This window comes from Gymnoscopelus braueri (genome assembly GCF_963280865.1).
Source record: "Gymnoscopelus braueri genome assembly, chromosome: 13".
Taxonomy (NCBI): domain Eukaryota; kingdom Metazoa; phylum Chordata; class Actinopteri; order Myctophiformes; family Myctophidae; genus Gymnoscopelus; species Gymnoscopelus braueri.
In genome coordinates, this window is record NC_137615.1 from 4,818,930 (window position 1) to 4,839,653 (window position 20,724).

Here is a 20,724-nt window from a genome sequence, read left to right on the forward strand (position 1 = left end):
GTAACTAAGTACATTTGCTCTCAAGTACTGTACTTAAGTACAATTTTGAGGTTTTTGTACTTTACTTGAGTATTTCCAATTTCCAATACTTTTACTTCTACTCCACTACATCTCAGAGGCAAATATTGTACTTTGACTCCACTACAATTATTTGAAAACTTTAGTTACTAGTTACTTTTCAGATATAAATTATGATATAATGAAACACACATTAACCACTTTAGCCCTATTTTATACATAGGCTATTTTCTTTTACTTTTGGTACTTTAAGTACATTTTAATGCCAATACTTTTGTACCTTTAGTCAAGTGAATTTTGAATTCTGGACTTTTACTTGTAACTGTCAGAGTATTTTTATATTGCAGTATTGGTACTTTTACTTAAGTAGAGAATTTGAGTACTTTTTCCACCACTGCCTGTATGGCATGTTATCCAGAGTTTGCCAGATCTGGATAACATGCCATATAATGTTGCCTTTGTAGTAAGTGAAAGAGTATGCATTGTGAACAGTGTTTCCAGTGAATAAGTACATAATGGGCGTCTAGATTGTTTATTGTTCTTTGCCTGACTCTCTTTGATGGATCCCTGTTAATATCTATTCTAAACCAGCATTTATGGGGTTAACATTCTGCCAGAACGCACAGTAGCAGTGTGTGTGTTTCAGCCCGGACGAGAAAGAGGGGCGGACACAACAACACTACAGATAGCCTACAGAAGATTAGCCCTTAGTAGCTGCTAGGGAAACATAGCCGATTCAGGGTTATGTAATCATATTATAAGTGTGCTCTGCAGTGCACAGCCCTGCTGTGTGTAACCTGTGTCTTCACATTGTTTTCACGACAGTCTGTGTAAAGAGAGTCAATCTGCACATTTGTTATTTCTACACGGGGTTCGTTCAGAGACTGTTGTGTTGTCTCTAACGCTAATGCTAAGCTAGCTTCCAGTCTAGAGTCAGTACATTACACGTGAGCAGAACGTTGAACAAGTTGAACTTCCCCAGTTGGACGTTTTGAGGGATGCTCTGCTGTTTTACACCTGAAGACACAAAGAGGACAATCCAGATAGTTAGTTCTTCTGGCCTAGTGGGATGAAAAGACAGTGAGTGGACTGAGATACCTTGTTAACCTGCTACAATACCTGCTCTGTGACTGTTGGGAGGATCCAGGAACATTAAGGTACAACACTTTGATTTTGGCTCACAGATGAGCGAAGGGCCATCTAGGGTTTGGCCTACAACGTGTGTGTGTGTGTGTGTGTGTGTGTGTGTGTGTGTGTGTGTGTGTGTGTGTGTGTGTGTGTGTGTGTGTGTGTGTGTGTGTGTGTGTGTGTGTGTGTGTGTGTGTGTGTGTGTGTGGTCCCACAAATATTACAGTTTTAGTTCTTAAGTGACTTGTGGGTGATACATTGTTGTTTTCACTTGAATAACTCCTTTGAGAAGGTATATATTGTTTTGGTATATTGTCTAACATAAGAGTGTTTCTTAAGAGGGACATTTCATATTGAAGTGTTTATTTTATTAGTGTGTGTGTGTGTGTGTGTATATATATATATGAAGCTTAAAGGTGAAGTCAACCTGGTTTATACTAACCTCGCATCACCAGTCTTTCCACCTCGGAGGAAAGCCTGGTATGCGTTACTAAAGACCCATATGATCCAGTTTAGGCCACGCCTACTGGGAAAAAAATAATAATAATCTCTTTCCGGGTTTTGCGGTGCCGCTTTGTTTTGGTTCCCCAAACCCTATTTAAATGGAATAGAATTTCCCCGTGGGATAATACGGATAATACAGACGCTAAATAGTCTCCAGAAAGTGCATTCACATTTATATTTAAGAAATCACACCCTGTGTGAAGTGGGCGGTGTCTTGCTAGCTAATCACAATACTGAATGGAGTCAACCAATCATGTACAAAAAATAAATACATTTATTGAAACACTCTTTATGATGGAAGAAACCATAACATAAAAAAAACAAATGTATGCTTTTTTTTTTAAAGTTATGGTTTCTTATATAGGGCTATGCACATGTGTCATGTGACACTGGCCAATCACAGTCCTGAATAGACTGTGATTGGCCAATCATGGTGCAGGGTTAGGCGGGGTACATTTTTGGCCAATCACAGCGCAGGATTTGTTGTACAAATATCCAAACCTCACTTATAGGGGCGGTTTCACCGCCCAAAAATAAGCTAAACTACACCACATCAAGGATTTTATTAGGACGGACCTATTTTGGGGTGAGTCAGGGTGAAGTCTCTCCGGCTCTGCCCATCCGGCCGCTTGATGACGCGGATGACGCGCCTGGTGACGTAGAGTTACTTCCGCTCCCGACCGGATCATAGACCCGAAAAGATATGCTGCCCAGGCTAGGTTTATACCCCCCAAAGATGTCCGCGCTACCAAATGACACTTGTTGACGCCCCAACCAGGATTTTTTGGTAGCGCTATATGTTCAGAAGCATCTTCCATAAAATCTTAATAATATAAAAGCAAAGGTTAAAGCCTCAATCTGTGATTTCTTCGCCTGGTTAGCCGTATGTAGAACCGCAGGAACAATATTGCTAAAATACAATCATTTTACATACAAATTTTTTAGGAAACGGCACATTTTCAGTCGTGAGATTTTATTTAGCTTGGATCCATGTATTCCACAAACAGCTGGCTTGTTGCAGAGTCTGGTTAAAGAACTGCCTCATTCTGAACTGTTTCACCACTTGAAACCTATTTTATACTTAACCGTACGATGTGAATGAAAATAGCCCACCTACATACATTCTGAAAAGTTTGTAAACTTATGGACGTTTTTTTGAAAGGTTTTGAACATTTTAGAAAATGTTTTATATGCCCACAATTCGGATGCCAGTTGAACGTTGTTTTTTTTTCATTTTCACCGTTTGACTGTTTATTTTGTTTCAATTTTAATATGGCTCTAGTCTAATTGTAATAATAACTTGTGTGTGTGTGTGTGTGTGTGTGTGTGTGTGCGTGTACACATACTGTTGCCGTCGCTACTTGGAGTGCTGAGTGGCATGAGGACATATCCATGAGTTTGTGAATGTAAACTTTACTGCACCTAAAATATTTGTATCCCTGTATGTTTATGTGTGGACATAAATACATTGTTAAACTGTGTGTGTGTGTGTGTGTGTGTGTGTGTGTGTGTGTGTGTGTGTGTGTGTGTGTGTGTGTGTGTGTGTGTGTGTGTGTGTGTGTGTGTGTGTGTGTGTGTGTGTGTGTGTGTGTGTGTGTGTGTCAGATGTCTACAGGTGATGACCATCTATCCAGTCACAGCATGTTGTCTCAGCACCACATGCATTCCTACGACTCAGCAGCCCTGAGTCCAGACCATCCAATGGCTCCTCCCACCTTCACCTGTGAGGACAACAACCACACTGATACAGGCAGTGAGTCTCTCTCTCACACACACACACACACACACACACACGCACACACACACATTGGCCCTCATTTATCAACGCGGTGCAGACCACATAATGGGCGTAAGGCGAGATCACCGCAACTTTCGGCATTTATCAATATATCCTGACGTTGGATTCATCCTACCGTATGCTGAGATCTCACGTCTGGTCGAGACCAGTTGTTGACGTTGGCTGCGCCTGTTTATTCCATTGTAGACCTGCGGAGCAGCATTGTCTGACTGTCTGACAGGCATCTGGACACATAATCCACTCCAAAATGTGTATATCTACACTAATAAATAATCGCTGTGAAAATATATAATTTTTATAAACTAATTGAAACAAACTGCTTTAACAGTCATTCGGTTAAGCTTGCAGATCTGGCTGCATTGGCTATTTGAAAATAGCAGATCTACAAGCTCACAACAGGTCGCATCGCGACGCCTTGTGAGCTTGTAGATCTGCTATTTTCAAAATATACGAGCGCTTCTGCGAGAGAATTTTCGGGAGTCCCGACCATCTTTTCATGGACAGTGAGGTCTACAAACTTACAGTAGCTTGTCCTATGTTATGGAGTTATGTCATAGAGAGTTATATAGGCTACACAACCTGGCTGGGTTAAGGATATAAACCCGACGCTCCAATATTAACGTGGCGGCACGGGATCACTGCATTCCGCCCGAGTCTCATGACTGCTTTATTTAGTGTAACTCGAACACGCACTGCTCGGTATGGGTTAAATAAATGGGTATACAAACGTATTCCATTCATGGCGATGTGATTGGTATCATAATATGTCATTCATGTAGGCTACAAGCCTGCCTATGTGACAACAAAGATTGTACCGCTACGCTACGGATTACATGAAAGACAAAGTTGGGCGTGTGTGTGTGTGTGTGAGAGAGAGAGAGGCGTGTGCGTGTATGGCGAGGCGAGCGGGGGAAACTCTTTCTTATTGGCTTTTCATGCTTTTTTTTGGGTCGTATTCTGGTTCTTCATGTCGTGAAATCGGGGCGTTTGTGAATATTTAAGGGTTATTTAAATGACGCTCGTTTTCAGACGTGAGATTTATCAAAGCTCCGACCTGATGTACGCTAGGATCGGCTGTATAGGATCCTTTGATAAATGTGACTTCGACGTTGGTGTACGGCCGAATATATGGAAAAATATAAGAAGTTTTTTACGCTCCGTTGATAAATGAGGGCCAGAGTGTGTACCTAAATTGGTACACCGTGTCTCTGTAGTCATGTGATCAAGATATATCTTGTCAGATTTTTCAGATTCTATTCCGATTGGCTTTCGAAGTTTGCTGGAGGGGCCCGTTTTGCACCACTGGACCGATTGGCGGGAAACTTTGCACACACACACACTTCCAGTAGGCCAAGGAAGACTCCACCACATTTTTTATATATATATATATATATATATATTAGGGCTGGGACTCGATTAAAAAAATTAATCTAATTAATTAGAGGCTTTGTAATTAATTAATCGCAATTAATCACATTTTAATCGCATATCAATATTTGACCTGAGAACAGTGAAAAGCAATTTTTTCAAATGGATTTTGGCATTCGTCTTTAAGTACTCAAGAACTGTACTTAAGTACAATTTTGAGGTATTTGACTTGACTCTCGAGTATTTCCAATTTCTAATACTTTTACTTCTACTCCAGTAACTCCACTATATCTCAGAGGCAAATATTGTACTTTTTACTCCACTACAATTATTTGAAAACTTTAGTTACTAGTTACTTTGTAGATTTAGATTATTATTATAAAACATACCATGTAACCATGTGAAAATAGCAGATCTACAAGCACAAGGCATTGTGAGCTTGTAGATCTGCTATTTTCCACCACTGGAGGCTGGTAGAGTGTGTTGTTGTTACCGATGTTTTATAGTAGTTGAATTAATTATTAATAAAAATCGCGCATGTGACCCGCACCGCATCGTGGAACTCCCCCCACCCCCCCCCCCTAAACGGGACAAACGCGCACGTAGGGGGGGCATCCATAACAGATTCTGATTTGCCCAGCCAACATTATCAAGCAGGCATCATGTTTTCATGCACTGTGCTGGCTAGCTGTGTTCCGGGAGCAGCAGTGGCTTTAGTTAACTTTGTTGTTGCGCACCGTTGTTTGGTGCGCTGGTAATATCAGTCCGTCTGAAACTCGTCCAGTGAGAAACGTTCCGCGGTGCAAAAACAGGTGCGATTAAAATGCGTTAATTTTTTTAACGCGATAATTTTTCTGTAATTAATTGATCGAAATTAACGCGATAAAGTCCCGGCCCTAATATATATATATGTTATATTTTTTTGTGAAACACATTTTTTGTTAATACTCCTACAGATTTTCTCCAAACCTCACGCAAATCAGTATACATTATCTCTGTAGACATGTAATCAAGACCTATATGTCTCTTATTACATTCCGATTGGCTTCCAAAGTCTGCGGGGGTGGTCCGTTTTACACAACATGCCTTATATTGATGTGATTTTTCATAGTACTGACAATAGGGATAACAAATTGATAAATACATAAAATAACATTGTTGATGCTATAAATGCTTTTGTTAAGTCAAATGCATGTGTCCATTGTACAACTGTGTCGCGTGTCGAAAATGTATGATTTACAAGCTCTCAGCAAGTTGATCTGCAACTGAGCTTGTAGATTGCTAATTTTCAACATCGTTGTGTGCCGAAGTATGAAACAATCTTTACAGAGGGCACGTAGCATAACTGACATTTAGAGTTATAATTGGGGTAAATGGACCAATAGTATTTGTTTAGGCCATGAATTTAATCCAATCAAATTAGTCTTTATTAAATGATGCATTTTCTATATTTCTCAACAACAAAAAAACGTTTTTGAACTTTAGCCCAGACACATTTTTGTTATGTTGTTGTGTTTTCTCTTATCGCATTAACCCATTCAGACCTGAGGGCCGATTCTAAAAACGCCTTCTAAAACCTAACCTAAGTTTTCTGAAAACGTTAAAATTCACCTGGATTGAAAGGTATAACAACGTATAGGTTACAACAGGTCTGAATGGGCTCAGAGTGCTCCTGGCCACTCTTAAAACAAATTCTTACAAAAGAGAAAAGTAAAAAATAAGAACTTCCCAGATTAGAACACAATAATATGTTTTCTTTGCTTGTTGTTTTGTATAAAGCACATTTAATTGCCTTGTTGTTGAAATGTGCAATACAAATAAAATACCCTTGCCTTGCATGAGGCCCATTGAGTTGCTCTCTGCTGACGTTGGCTCCTCTCTCCTCGTTCTAGATCTCCAATTCCTTCCTGGTGTGTGTAAAGAGGAGTCTTCCCCTGAACACCAGGAGAGCAGCCCTAGTCCGGTCCAGGTGAAACTAGAACCTCCACAGATTAAAGAAGAACAGCATGAGAGGAGCATCAGTCTGGTCCAGGTGAAAATAGAAACTTCACAGATTAAAGAGGAACAGGAGGAGAATAGTTCCAGTCTGGTCCAGGTGAAAGTAGAAACCCCCCAGATTAAAGAGGAACAGTCAGAAGTACTTCTAAGACCAGAGGAGGCTGCAGGGTCATCGTTGACATTACTAGCAGTGAAAAGTGAAGATGATGATGACAACAGAAAGACAGAGCCTCTAGCCAGCACCTCAACTGAACACATGAAAACACAAGTTGATGTAGAGGACTGTGGAACATCACAACCAACTAGTGATGAGCAGCTCCTGTCTTCACACTGTTCTGAATCTGATACTGATGACAGTGATGACTGGGAGACCAGGGATGATGAGTCTGTTTTAAACACACTGAAATCATACAAGACACAACATGTGGAAGGACAGACATTTTCTTTTAGCAAGCTGTCCCAGAACCTGAAATCATTTAAACAAAAGCCATCCATGAGGAGTAAAACAGGAAAGAAAAGCATTTGTTGTATAGAGTGTGGTAAAGTCTGTGGTCGCAAGGCTGCTCTGAAAGAACACATGAGGATTCATACAGGCGAAAAGCCATTTGCTTGTACAGTTTGTAACAAAAGCTTTAAAAGTAAATCCACTGTGAAAACACACATGATGATTCATACAGGTGAAAAGCCCTTTGTTTGTACGGTTTGTAACAAAAGCTTTAAGGGAAATATACATCTGAAAATACACTTTAGGATTCATACAGGCGAAAAGCCCTTTGCTTGTACAGTTTGTAACAAAAGCTTTAAACAAAATGGAACTCTGAAAAATCACATGAGGATGCATACAGGCGAAAAGCCCTTTGCTTGTACAGTTTGTAACAAAAGCTTTAACCAAAATCATCATCTGAAAAGACACATGACGATTCATGTAGGAGAAAAGCCCTTTGCCTGTACAGTTTGTAATAAAAGCTATAAAGTAAATCAAGATCTGAAAATACACATGAGGAGGATTCATATCCCAGTGGTGGGGTTCGGCAATATGGACGCCTCGGCGCAGCTAAGCAGAAAGGAGCAGCTGAGCCAAGAAGTTGCAGTGACAGCTGTGGAGAAACAGCGTATTCCAGGCTGCAATCCTGGGACTGCCAATACCTCGCGAGAGGGGCTGCGGGGGCCAGAGCCGATGCGGGGGCAAACAAGCCCTGTTTGTCAACGGGAGCTAACGATGTCTCCCGCTGGGAAACTTCGGCTCCAACTTCGGATTCCCATTTTGGATTACGGGATCGCCAGTACCTCACGAGAGGGGGTGCAGGGGCTGGCGGGTTCCGCTCAACAGGAGGAGTTGGATGTAGGTGTAACTTCAACTTCATTGCCACGTTCACAACTACAGTCCCCCCAGTGGAGCGTTGTTGTGAGACCCAGACCCCACAACAAGCAAGCTCACTTGAGACGAGAGCAGAAGAACATGGGAATAATTGGAACTGGCACTGAGAGCAACATTGACGTGGCGACAACCAAACTGGTGAGCGTGTTAGCTACTCGGCTTTCCCCTAATATCGATGCGGATACGCTTCGGGATTATTTATTGGAGAAATTGGGTAATAAGACAGTGACATGTCGTAAGATCGAGTCGCCCCACAGCAGCTTTGGTTCGTTTCACATTACTACTGAATGTAATAATGTTGATGATATGTTCGATCCCAAACTGTGGCCCGCTGGGACGCAGGTCCACCACTATTTTGAGGCTTGTGGGCCCAAGGCTACTGGCAGCGGAGGGGGGGGGGGGGGGGAGGGGGAGTGAACTGAAGTGCCTAGGTACACCTGCAGCTCTGCTTGAGAGCCAGTCTGCATCTGTGAGTGATGTGAATGCACTAATCTCTCTATGAATATCTGTGGTGTGTCTTACAATGCGTGAGGGCTGCGTGTTGGCCACAGTAAAACTGATAAATCACGCCGTACTGTTGTGGACAAACTGTTGGAGGGATGTGACGTTTTGTGTGTCCAGGAGACGTTCTTGGCTAAACAAGATCTGGAAGGTCTTAATAGCCAGGGCTGTTAGTGACCCGATCGCCAAATTTTCCACAAAATTTCTTCTGGACCTACTTTTTCACAAAAGCCCGTTAGCCAAGCAAAAAAAAACAATATGCCTGCCATTTTCCAAAATGGCTGCCGGCGAAAGACATGCTATGTGGTTTTTGACATGGATTGTGATTGGATAATCCAATTTGGATTATTTTGGCATCAGAATATAGTTTTGACTCCCCCCACCCCCTCCCCCCGTTACCCACCCAAAAAAAAAACAATATGGCTGCCATTTTCCAAAATGGCTGCCAGTGAAAGACATTTTATGTGTTTTTTTGACCTGGTATGAAATTAATTTGGCATCAGAATATAGTTTTGACTCCCCCCCGCCCCCTCCCCCCCGTTAGCCAAGCAAAAAAAAAACAATATGGCTGCCATATTCCAAAATGGCTGCCGGCAAAAGACATGCTATGTGGTTTTTGACCTGGATTGTGATTGGATAATCCAATTTGGATTATTTTGGCATCAGAATATAGTTTTGACTTCCCCCCACCCCTTCCCCCCATTAGCCACCCAAAATGGCTGCCGGCGACAAACTAACACATTACAAAACAGTACTGTGCTGTTATTGTACAGCACTGTACTTTACTCTACTGTACTGTTCTGTTATTGTACAGCACAGTACTGTACTGTGCTGTGCTGTACTGTACTGTACTTTGCTGTACTGTACTGTACTGTACTGTACTGTACTGTACTGTACTGTACTGTACTGTACTGTACTGTGCTGTATTGCTATTGTACAGCACAGTACTGTACTGTACTGTACTTTGCTGTACTGTACTGTGCTGTATTGCTATTGTACAGCACAGTACAGTACAGTACTGTACAGTACTGAACAGCACTGTACTGTACTGTATTGTTGTTGGTTACCAGTTCACGATTTAGTGAAGAATCTAGGCCCTGAAAAATCAATTGGCATCCTTTTCTTTCACACTTTCACTGGATGTGATGTCGTGTCAGCCTTTCGTGGGAAAAGGCAAAAAGACAGCATGGCAAACCCGGCAAGTGTGGCCTGAAGTGTCTCATGTCTTCCAGAAGCTCAGTCAATACCCACCAGTAAAGGCCTATTCATACTCGACGTAAGACCCTTAAGTAAGCATAAGGAACGGAGGGGGAGACCAAAAAGGGGAGGGGGGATGGGGGGTTTGTCCGTCGATTATGACATCCGGTACGTCAGGTTGAGCTCTGAGCTCAACCTGACGTACCTGACGTACGTTCACTGCTTCCCTCTGGAGGATGAATAGCCTCTTGTGGCCCTAATCACGCATAAGAAACGTGTCAAACTATGAATGCACTGAATGCACTGACGTAAAGAACGTACCAGTTCCTCACCACCAACGTACGTCAATCCCCATCTCCGTCTAGTATGTACGCCACTTAACGATGCATGAACAGCACTGCTGATGGGGTTGATGATGCAAGATTTTACCTGTTTGCATGGAAGCAGAGGTCCAATGATGCCATTCCACCTACAAGGGCATCTCTTGCACATCATGTGAAGCATGCCACTTATCAAGTTGCCCGTGTCTGAAGCCAGGCAACTGTAGGTCAAATGCATACAGAGAGCCCTGCCAGCTGGGGATGGCGAGCAGAAGATGATATTTGGCAAGTAGCGTGGATGACAAATTGCCCAGATTTATGAACAACTGACAAAATGTCGATGCAAGACTGAATGTCGTGGTAGATGCAGTGCTACCGCTTTGGCCTTCAGTGTACACAGCTGAGTGCCAGAAAATATGACGATTAGAACCATTTGTGATCCAGGGGGGGGGGGGTAAAAACTCATATGTTGATACCAAAATAATCAAAATCCAATCACAATCCAGGTCAAAATACACATAAAATGTCTTTCCCCAGCAGCCATTTTGGAAAGTGGCAGCGATAGTTTTTTTTTGCGTGGCTAACGGGAGAGGGGGTGGGGGGGAGTCAAAACTATATTCTCATGCCAAAATAATCAAAATTGGATAATCCAATCACAATCCAGGTCAAAATACACATAAAATGCCTTTTGCCTGAAGCCATTTTGGAAAATGGCAGCCATATTGTTTTTTTTTCACGTGGCTAACGGGGGGAGGGGGCGGGGGAGTCAAAACTATATGTTGATACCAAAATAATCAAAATCCAATCACAATCCAGGTGAAAATACACATAAAATGTCTTTCGCCAGCAGGCATTTTGGAAAATGGCAGCCATATTGGATTTTTTTTGCGTGGCTAACAGGCTTTTCTGCAAAAGTAGGTCCTAGGCATTGTTCATGCCAAATTTGGCGCTTGTATCACAAAGTGAACGATTGTAACATAAAAATGGACTTAACAGCCCTGACTATAACTCTATCCATAAGGACTTTCACGGGGCGGGGAATCCACCATCGACCTAAGTTCATAGTGGTACGAGGGAGGATTCCAGGGGGAGTTGCCACTCTGGAACAAAACATATGACCTGTTGGTTAACGTCATTAGATTGGGAGTTGACTGGGCTATTGGGATAGAGCTGTGCCGTAATGGTAAAAAGTTAATAATTAGTGTGGTTGCCCGAATGGGCAACCAGACTATTGTTTTACAGAAACTTTATTCTTTCGGTGTTTCTAGATAAACAATATTTCAAACCACTACTCCTCCCACAGTTTAATTTTCCCAATTTTTTGCCATATGTCAAAATGACCGGCCTCACCGGGAATCGTGCGCTTGTATAAGGCTAAGAGATTGGTTGCATAGTTTTATTGATATTGATTTATTAGTGCATTAAATGTCCCCATCCACTTTAATGGAAAAGTGAAAAAACTCAAATTCAAGTATTTTTTGCTCTGAAACCGTAAGAGCTATAGTTACCAGATTTGGTGGGGAGGTTCATGATTTAGTCCGAAATTATTTTTTTAAAAAACATTACACCAGTCGGCCTCATGGTGGCGCTATAACAGCCCCCTTTACGTTTTGGCCTATAACTCTTGAACCGTAGGTCGTAGAATAAAAATCTTTTTTTCCCTAGATTCCCCACATTCTCCCCATATAGGCCACGCCCATTTGCGTCAGGATAGATTTTCCGCCATTTTGAATTTTCTTCAAAACACACTTTTAGCTCCTCCTCCCACATATTTTGGTCAAATTTCACAAAAATCAGTGCACATGATCTCTGGACCCATGCGATAATCTGGAGTGAAACAGAATTTTGATAGTCCCTACCGTTCGTCCGTAAATGGCTTCCGAAGTTAGTAGGAGGGGCCCGTTTTACCAAAAAGGCCAAAAATCACGAACGAAACGTCCAGTCAATCCCAAATTTGAATCAAATGTCGAGGGTGGTTTACTCAACGAATCTCCAAAAGCATTTCCACTTTGATCCACAGGGGGCGCCACAAATGCACAAAACGTAACCGTTTGATGCAAAAACATGATTTTGGGGGGGATCACTCCTCTCAAAATGAAAAGCAGGTGATCTCAGGAGTTACAGGACGATGTCATTGGCCCGCTACATTTGTGGGAGGGGCCTATTTATTTAGTGGGAGGGGCCTATTTCTTAAAATCAAAACGCCATGTATCATGAACGCAGGATCCAATCATCACCAAATTCGAATGGCACGTCGCGCGGCCTCCGACGGTATTCCTCCAAGCGTATTCCTCAAGTCCCGGCGGCCGCGACCGGCGTCGGCGCAACCACACTTTGCAATTTCCCAGAATTGCGACGCGTCTAGTTGTGAATGTTACTAAATGGGATCTATGTATAACCTACTTCAACTCACTACAAACTCTGGCCCCTGACTGAGTTCCCCCACCCCCTACCTACCTCCCCCTTCCCCTGTTCCTCCCCTCTTTTTATGTTCTCTTTTCTTTCTTTTCTTTTTGTTCCCTCTCCTTTTTTTTAACACTTATCTTTTTCTTTTCTTTTTTCTTAAAAAAAAAAAGTAACTTGTCCCTATTTAAAACTGCTTTATTTAACTCCTTTCTGACAGCAGTGTAGACATTCCCCAGTCATTATTATTTCTCTTTGTACTACAATACTTAGGTCTAGTACACTGATGAACTCCTGGATAGACTACATGTATGACAGACTTGGCCAACTGGCCATTTGGCCACATAGAGATGATTTCACAGAACATGCCATCTCTAACTTTAAAGAGGACTTTCCAAACACTTTTGCAATACTGGACTGCACAGAACTAAAGATAGAGAAGCCTACTTCATTAGTCTTGCAGAGTCAGACGAATTCCACTTACAAGTCTGCCAACACACTCAAACAAATCTTCAGTCAGGTGATTTAGGTGATTTGTTTTATTAGTTATGCTTTTATTAGTAGACTACGGGTCAATGTTTCTATTTGTATTAACAATTACAATGATTTGTTTAATATCAATAGTCTTTCAATGTCTTCTCTTGTGAGGTTCACAATAAAGAAATAAAATTCAGTGGACCATGCAATCTTTGTATCTTCTGAGTTTTAAATGTTTTGCTTTTAACACATTTACTTAATTTTGCATACTAATAGTATCATCCTCAAAGCAAAATGATTCTTGGCCTTACAGTAGCTTCTCAGAATCGGTAACTGTCTGTAATTTAATTGTCTGTTCTCAAAGCACAATTGAAACAGTGGTTGAAAGGATATACAGATCCATACCAGTCTTAATGTCTTAGCTGTGTAGTATTGCTGAATGTGATTTGTCATAAATCACCTTTAATTGTTTAAATTGTGATTGGGGTTGAGTTTGTATTTTTACTTTGGGTTGGTTTCTTAATACAGTGGTTCTCATACTATTTCATGCCAAGGACCCCCAGATTGACATTTATTAGCCTGCAGACCCCCATTTAATGGCATTTCTATCTCTGGGATAAGAGAAGATTCTTACGGCTCTATAGCAGTGATTCTCAATCATTTTAATTTCAAGGACCCCCTGTTTGACATGCATTAGGCTGAGGACCCCCATTTAATGGCATTTCTATCTCTGGAACCCCAAGTTATAGCATAAAATCTATGTTAATTTAACTCTGAGTGTGAAACAAATGGACCCTTACAGGTCCATTTGGTTCCATTTGTACACTCTCAGTTACAGTCCTGTAAAGGTCCATTTGGTTCCATTTGTACACTCAGAGTTACAGACCCATAAGGGTCCATTTGGTTCCTAATCTATCATTTAGCAGGGGACCCCCTGGAACTCTGTCAAGGGCCCCTGGGGGTCCGGACCCCACTTTGAGAACCAATGTCTTAATACACTCCCATTTTGAATGTGTTCCATGTAGATGTGTTTGTAACCCTTCATTGCCCAAGCCTCTGTGAGTTTTGACTACTTTAACTTGTAAACTGAGAAATATTAGCAAGATCATAATAAATTGGGTCACAGTGTTTAAAATGTTTGAAAAGTGTTGATTTGTGAATGTAAAGTCTCACACAGTGAATGAACACACTGCAGTGCTAACATAATTATGCTTCATTTGCTGATTATTAACAGGAAAAGCTTAATACCAGAAATAATAATGTGAAAAAACTAAAAAGAAAGAAAGAAAACAACTGTAGGCTATAATGTTAATGTTAGCCGCCCTTTCCTTGAGAGCACAAGTTTTAGACAATATTTATTTCTTTTGTTTTTTGCTCATTCCCTGACAACCTGGAAACGCCTCTGTGACGTCATACAATAAAGATACACCAGGAAGTGTCGTGCGCCGAAAAATAGCCGATCTACAAGCTCACAACACGTCGCATCCGCGACGCTTTGTGAGCTTGTAGATCGGCTATTTCAAAGGGCCAGATCGGCTGTTGTCGGCGCGCGGTACCGCCGTACGGACGAAGTATAACCATCAAGGTTTTGGGCGCCGTTTTTGGGTCTCGCGCTCAGTGTTGCCATGTCTGCTTATTATAAGCGACGTTGGGCTTGTTTTTCCTGTAAAGTTGCTTATAAATATTGGTAGTTGTTGTGGGTTACGTTTTTTTGATACTTGTTTAAACCAGTGGTTCTCAAACATTTTCATGTCAAGGACCCCCAAATAAATGTATGTGTATTTGTCCACGGACCCCCATGTGAAATTATAATTTGTGCCAGGGACCTCCATACCATATTTGTGTTGTTTAAATGTTTTTTTTTTTTTTTATCCAGTTTTTTCCTTTTTGGGGATTTTTTTCATTTTGGGGGAAAATAGCAGATCTAGAAGCTCATCACAACTTGTCACATTGCAACGTATGTAATAGGTTTAAAGTGCTCTTGGCCTAGGTTGCTTATTTCTCTCGCACACTCTGGCAACACTGCTCGCTCTGCGTCTCGAGTCAAGACACAGCAGCTTCTTCTGTCTTCAGTGAAGCAGCTCTTTAATATCAGCTTATAGTCCTTATATCCATTATTACTGCTGTTTAAAAACACCTTTACTCACAGAGGTGACTGTTAACAAACTCTACTAGTAGTTATGTTCATTAATTTGACCCAATATGAGTCATAATTCACTCGTTTCATTTAGACTTGGTTGTGAATACAGCTCACAACTAGTACAATGTGTTCTCCTTGTGAGCTTTGATAAGAGGATAATTATGTTCCTGTTGTTTTGTGTTTAGTTCATGAAGATAGAAAACTATAGATGTATCATGTTGTCTACTAGTTATGATGCTCTAGTCTCTCTGTTGTGTTGTCACTGTTGAATAATAGTTAAATAATAGTACTTAATGTTATGCATTTGATCCTAATGTAATGTTTACACGTCATATTATTAATTCATCCTAATGTAATGTTTACAGAACATGGCAACTCACAGGGGAAACGCTCAAAAGGCCAAAGGTAAAGATCTGTCATCCAAACCCCTGAAGGACCTGGACCAGAAAGGTATGTCTGTCTGTCTGTCTGTCTGTCTGTCTGTCTGCCTGCCTGCCTGCCTGCCTGTCTGTCTGTCTGTCTGTCTGTCTGTCTGTCTGTCTGTCTGTCTGTCTGTCTGCCTGCCTGCCTGCCTGTCTGTCTGTCTGTCTGTCTGTCTGTCTGTCTGTCTGTCTGTCTGCCTGCCTGCCTGCCTGCCTGCCTGCCTGCCTGCCTGCCTGCCTGCCTGTCTGTCTGTCTGTCTGCCTGCCTGCCTGCCTGCCTGCCTGCCTGCCTGCCTGCCTGTCTGTCTGTCTGTCTGTCTGTCTGTCTGTCTGTCTGCCTGCCTGCCTGCCTGCCTGCCTTGTGTGTGTGTGTGTGTGTGTGTGTGTGTGTGTTTGCTGGTGTGCGAGCTACTGTATGCTACCTTAAAAAAAAACAGAGCTATATCTTACACATGATACCATGACAGGAGCTCGTGTCATATAACCAACCTGTACTCGAAACAATTAATAACAGTATTGCAAGTCAAGGACTTAAGAATTTCATATTCTGCGAGCAATCACTTTTTTGTCTGATGCAGATTGAGATGAGAAGAAAAACTAACAAATCAAAAGTAAAGATAATTGTAAGCAGTGTCATGATGCAGACTTTATTGCTGACAACAAGTTACTTTTCAATTTTTGCTCATTAGACTTGACATACATTTCAGAGAGAGGTTATTGTCATAAAACACATTTTGAATGTCAATCTACTTGGTTAATGTGGTAGCTGTAAGTCTGTGCTTACATGTTGGCAGAGATATTATAGACAAATGTGCATGATGTTGAAATATAGGCAAGGCAATGTTATTTGTAAAGCACATTTAAACAACAAGGCCATTCAACGTGCTTTACAAAACACATCAAGCAAAGGAAACACAATGATGAGATAAATTATGAATAAACCATCCAATCAATCCATCTGGTGTCTGACTTATTTGAACCAAATAACTGATCTGGTTTCATGTTTCAATTGAAGTGGAATCTCTGAAGGGAAAGAAGCACCTTTTGGACGATGAAGAGGACGCTGGCACCCATGAGGGGTAAGGCTGTGTTTACCGGGGTCCCCCAGGGGTCTATACCTGCCCCCCTCCTTTTGTTCCGCTGTACACCAAATCTCTTTGCTGGAAATAGCAGTTTTACAAGCTCACAACACGTCACAATGTGATGTGTTTGTGAGCTTGAAGATCGGCTATTTTTCAATTTATCGCTAAATGTTTGACGATTTTTGCCAAATTACAAGAATCAGGATGCTTTAGGGTTTATGTGGTTAATTAGAATGAAACATTTCACCTTTTTGTTCTATGTTGTCTCAATACATGTGTGTTTCACATTAATGTTCTATCTATCTTTCACATTAATGTATCTATTTTCATTTGCAGAGGGGTTGTGATGGGCATGTTGGACACATTTGGAGGTAAGCTGCCTCTGCACTGCAGTGTCACTCATATCATGTTTTCCACATTTCTAATTCAAATGACTATAATCTGTGTCTCTGTGTTGTAGCTGACATCAGTAAGGCCTTCCTGGCCAAGCGGCAGCGTGTGGAGACCTTCGCCAAGACCACGACGAAGAGCAGTCAGCAGAAGATGGAGCAGCTGTGGAAAACACAGCAGAAGGACAGGTACACAATTGTTTTTATTTTATTGTATTTTTTATGATTTTGATACATGATATTGCTTGCATGTAGCGATACTTAAATGGCAAACATTTTGTAGAAGATCACCCACGGCATTGGTCATTGCAACCCGAGCTGTAGGCAAGGACTTACATTCAATGCCCTCACTTGGATACGAAAGGTTTAGTGATGTTCTCTAAAAATGAACAATGTGAGCGTTTAGCAGATTCTCTCACCCAGAGACACTTATAAGTGTGAGATCAGATTAAATGACTTGAACCCTAGTGAACAAATGACAGGTCAAGTACTGTAAGTAAAGTGCAAAGAAAAACAATGCAGTGCTTCATAGAAACTAAGATACCAGGTAAACATCAAACCTATAGCAACTGAACTAATATTATGCTGTGTTTACATACACATTACTCCTATAAAGCCTAAGGGCAACACTAATGGTAAATGGTGCATTTATATAGCGCTTTTATCCAAAGCGCTTTACATGGATTGTGCATTACATTCACCCATTCACACACACACACATTCACACACCGATGGCGGAGGAAACCATGCAAGGCACCAACCTGCTCATCGGGGGCAATTAGGGGTTCCGTCTTGCTCAAGGACACTTCCACACTGACTCTGGGGGAGTTCATACCCCTGAGCCACTGCCGCCCCCAATGCCAGTCATTAATCTGTTCATCACATGTGTATTTATTAATAAAGACAGCTGTAAAATAGCATTGGATCAACACTCTCACAACGCAGCTGATGATGCTTGCTGTGCCATTCTCTCTGTCTTTGTGCCTGGGTAAACTCTTTGGGACAAATGAAGGTTGTGTGTGTGTGTGTGTGTGTGTGTGTGTGTGTGTGTGTGTGTGTGTGTGTGTGTGTGTGTGTGTGTGTGTGTGTGTGTGTGTGTGTGTGTGTGTGTGTGTGTGTGTGTGTGTGTGTGTGTGTGTGTGTGTGTGTGTGTGTGTGTGTGTGTGTGTGTGTGTGTGTGTGTGTGTGTCATGTTGTTGCAGGAGTAAAGTGTCTGATGACTACGGCTCTCAGTTCAATGCTGTGTTGCACCAGTGGGACACAGATAATGTCAAGGCCAAGGATCAACATGACCAGATGATGGTAATGTTTCCACACATACTGAGGGCATTTTCTCTTTATAGAACACTCATGTTTGGGTTTACAGAGTAAATGTACTTAGTTACTGTACTGTGTGTTTACAGAGTAAATTTACTTAGTTACTGTACTGTGTGATTACAGAGTAAATTTACTTAGTTACTGTACTGTGTGTTTACAGAGTAAATGTACTTAGTTACTGTACTGTGTGTTTACAGAGTAAATGTACTTAGTTACTGTACTGTGTGTTTACAGAGTAAATGTACTTAGTTACTGTACTGTGTGTTTACAGAGTAAATGTACTTAGTTACTGTACTGTGTGTTTACAGAGTAAATGTACTTAGTTACTGTACTGTGTGTTTACAGAGTATGTACCAACAGCAACAGAAGCTGTTTCAGCAGATGAGGGCCTCACAGCGCCAGAGGCTCAACACTCTCAAGCAGCTCTTAGATCAGTACATCCAGGTAGTAACAACTGTTTCCTGTTTGCGTTATCATGGACATTATGTTGCATGTCGTTGTTGTCGGGCAGAACAGGTATATCTCCATATTTAATTGATAAAGCTATGAATAGTGAAGCTATTTCCATGCTACATTGTGTCACTGGTCCATGACCTCATCTCATCAATGACCTCATCTCATCAATTCACATTTGCAATATATTTCTGAAAGTAGTCGTAAAGCCATTGTCATTTTGACAATTGTTTTATTTGCATTGAGAGTAGAAGGTAAATCCTTACTATTCTAGCTTGTGTTTACAGACCCTTGAAGCAGTGGAGAAGACTCACAATGGCCAACAGGAGGCGCTACACAGTGAGCTACGCCAGGAAGTGGCAATGCTTCAAAAGAGAGTCCTCATGGACACAGTAAGTCAACATGACATTTCAACCGTTATTCCTTTAAACCTGTATTTAAGGGTAGGGTAAGTGATATGTTTTGGTTAAAACAAAAAGTTTGTTGTTAAAAGGTGACCTAGTTATCACATGTACATGTAGAGTCATGTGCTTCTAAGGGTTTAAGGGTGGTAGCAGCTGTACTTAAATTATATCACTATAAGAGTGGAAGGTTGCTTCAGTTATCATGCTGGTGAACACAAAGGGAAGTATGTCTTAAAAAATATAAAGGTTTCAACCTCCAGGAAGAAACTCAAAATAGTCAGAGAAGACACCAATGCACAAAAAAACAACAAGTCTAATGAAGTTCTATCAACCTCATAGACACATGAAAAACAGAAAAAATGCAAAACCATGGCACCAGCTCTTTAAAAGGGTAAAGTGTTGACATTGACCAAAATGTCCATCTCCAAATGTTTCTAAACTTTTAATTGGATCATAATTGCATTGGTTTTCTAATCTCCTTGTATATGATGAGACTGATTTGACCCATTGCATCAGTGAAAAACAAAACAAAGGCTAACAGATCTGCACACATACAACTTCAGGAGCTTAAAAGATAAACATCAATGTCTCATTGAAAGGCAAAGAAAATAAAAACATTTAATTCTTCATTATTGCCCCGCACTGCTTTCAACCATTCCTCTTTAAAAAATAAAGCTTTGTTTCATGTCTTATTGACCATCTGGCCACAAGGTTTTGTTTATTTATATAAAAGTAATAGTATTTAATTGATATTTTTCCATTATGTCATTTAGTCAGTATGCCAATTCCCCTATGAAATACAGAACAAAAGCATTGAATCACCATATCCAAACCTAATCTGAAAGAGCATCAATTCTGAAATGCCCAGCTTCCAATATGATTACTGAGGTATGTATAATAATGGTCTCTCTCTACAAGAGTACTGTGAGAAGAATACTCAAAATGTATCCTTAGCTTTGACAAACAGCTTGTAGTTTGTCTTATAAACATGTCTAATGTGTTGCTGTCTCTCTCCTTTTTACACAAATATGAATTGACAGCAACAGCAAGATATGGCAGCAATGCGCAAATCCTTGCAGTCCATGATGGCGATGATGTAAGAACAACAGGATGAATCGCCCTGTGAAACTACATTTCTCTGTGTTTTCCTGTTCCAAGTAGTTTGTGGATGTTGTTTTGTTTCTGTTAGAAACACTGTATTCTTTAAATACTTAAGTTAACCATTGTTCCACTTTAAAATCCTACATTTCATAATTGTATTCATAATTTCCATTTTCCATGTTTTCTTGGTCCTTGTTCTCTATTATTATCAACAGTAGTTCACCGGCTGTTCTTCCAACACGCTGTCCTTTGACCTTAAAACTTCTCTTTATTTCTTCTCAGAGTTTATGTATTGTTATTTGACAAGGCCTATTGTTTTATGTTGT

At 41.0% G+C, this 20,724-nt stretch overlaps 1 protein-coding gene across 1 annotated transcript; it reads left to right on the top strand.

The window, feature by feature from the left end:
- Positions 1 to 776: 776 nt before the first annotated feature.
- LOC308097839 (synaptonemal complex protein 3-like) lies at positions 777 to 20,523 on the top strand. The gene is made up of 11 exons (XM_080445931.1): positions 777 to 1,175; positions 3,256 to 3,403; positions 6,709 to 6,848; positions 15,596 to 15,680; positions 16,668 to 16,731; positions 17,071 to 17,105; positions 17,195 to 17,312; positions 18,326 to 18,425; positions 18,786 to 18,884; positions 19,181 to 19,285; positions 20,338 to 20,523. The coding sequence occupies exons 2-11, from the start codon at positions 3,256 to 3,258 to the stop codon at positions 20,395 to 20,397; spliced, it is 954 nt and encodes a 317-aa protein (XP_080302057.1). The 5' UTR covers positions 777 to 1,175; the 3' UTR covers positions 20,398 to 20,523.
- Positions 20,524 to 20,724: the final 201 nt, after the last annotated feature.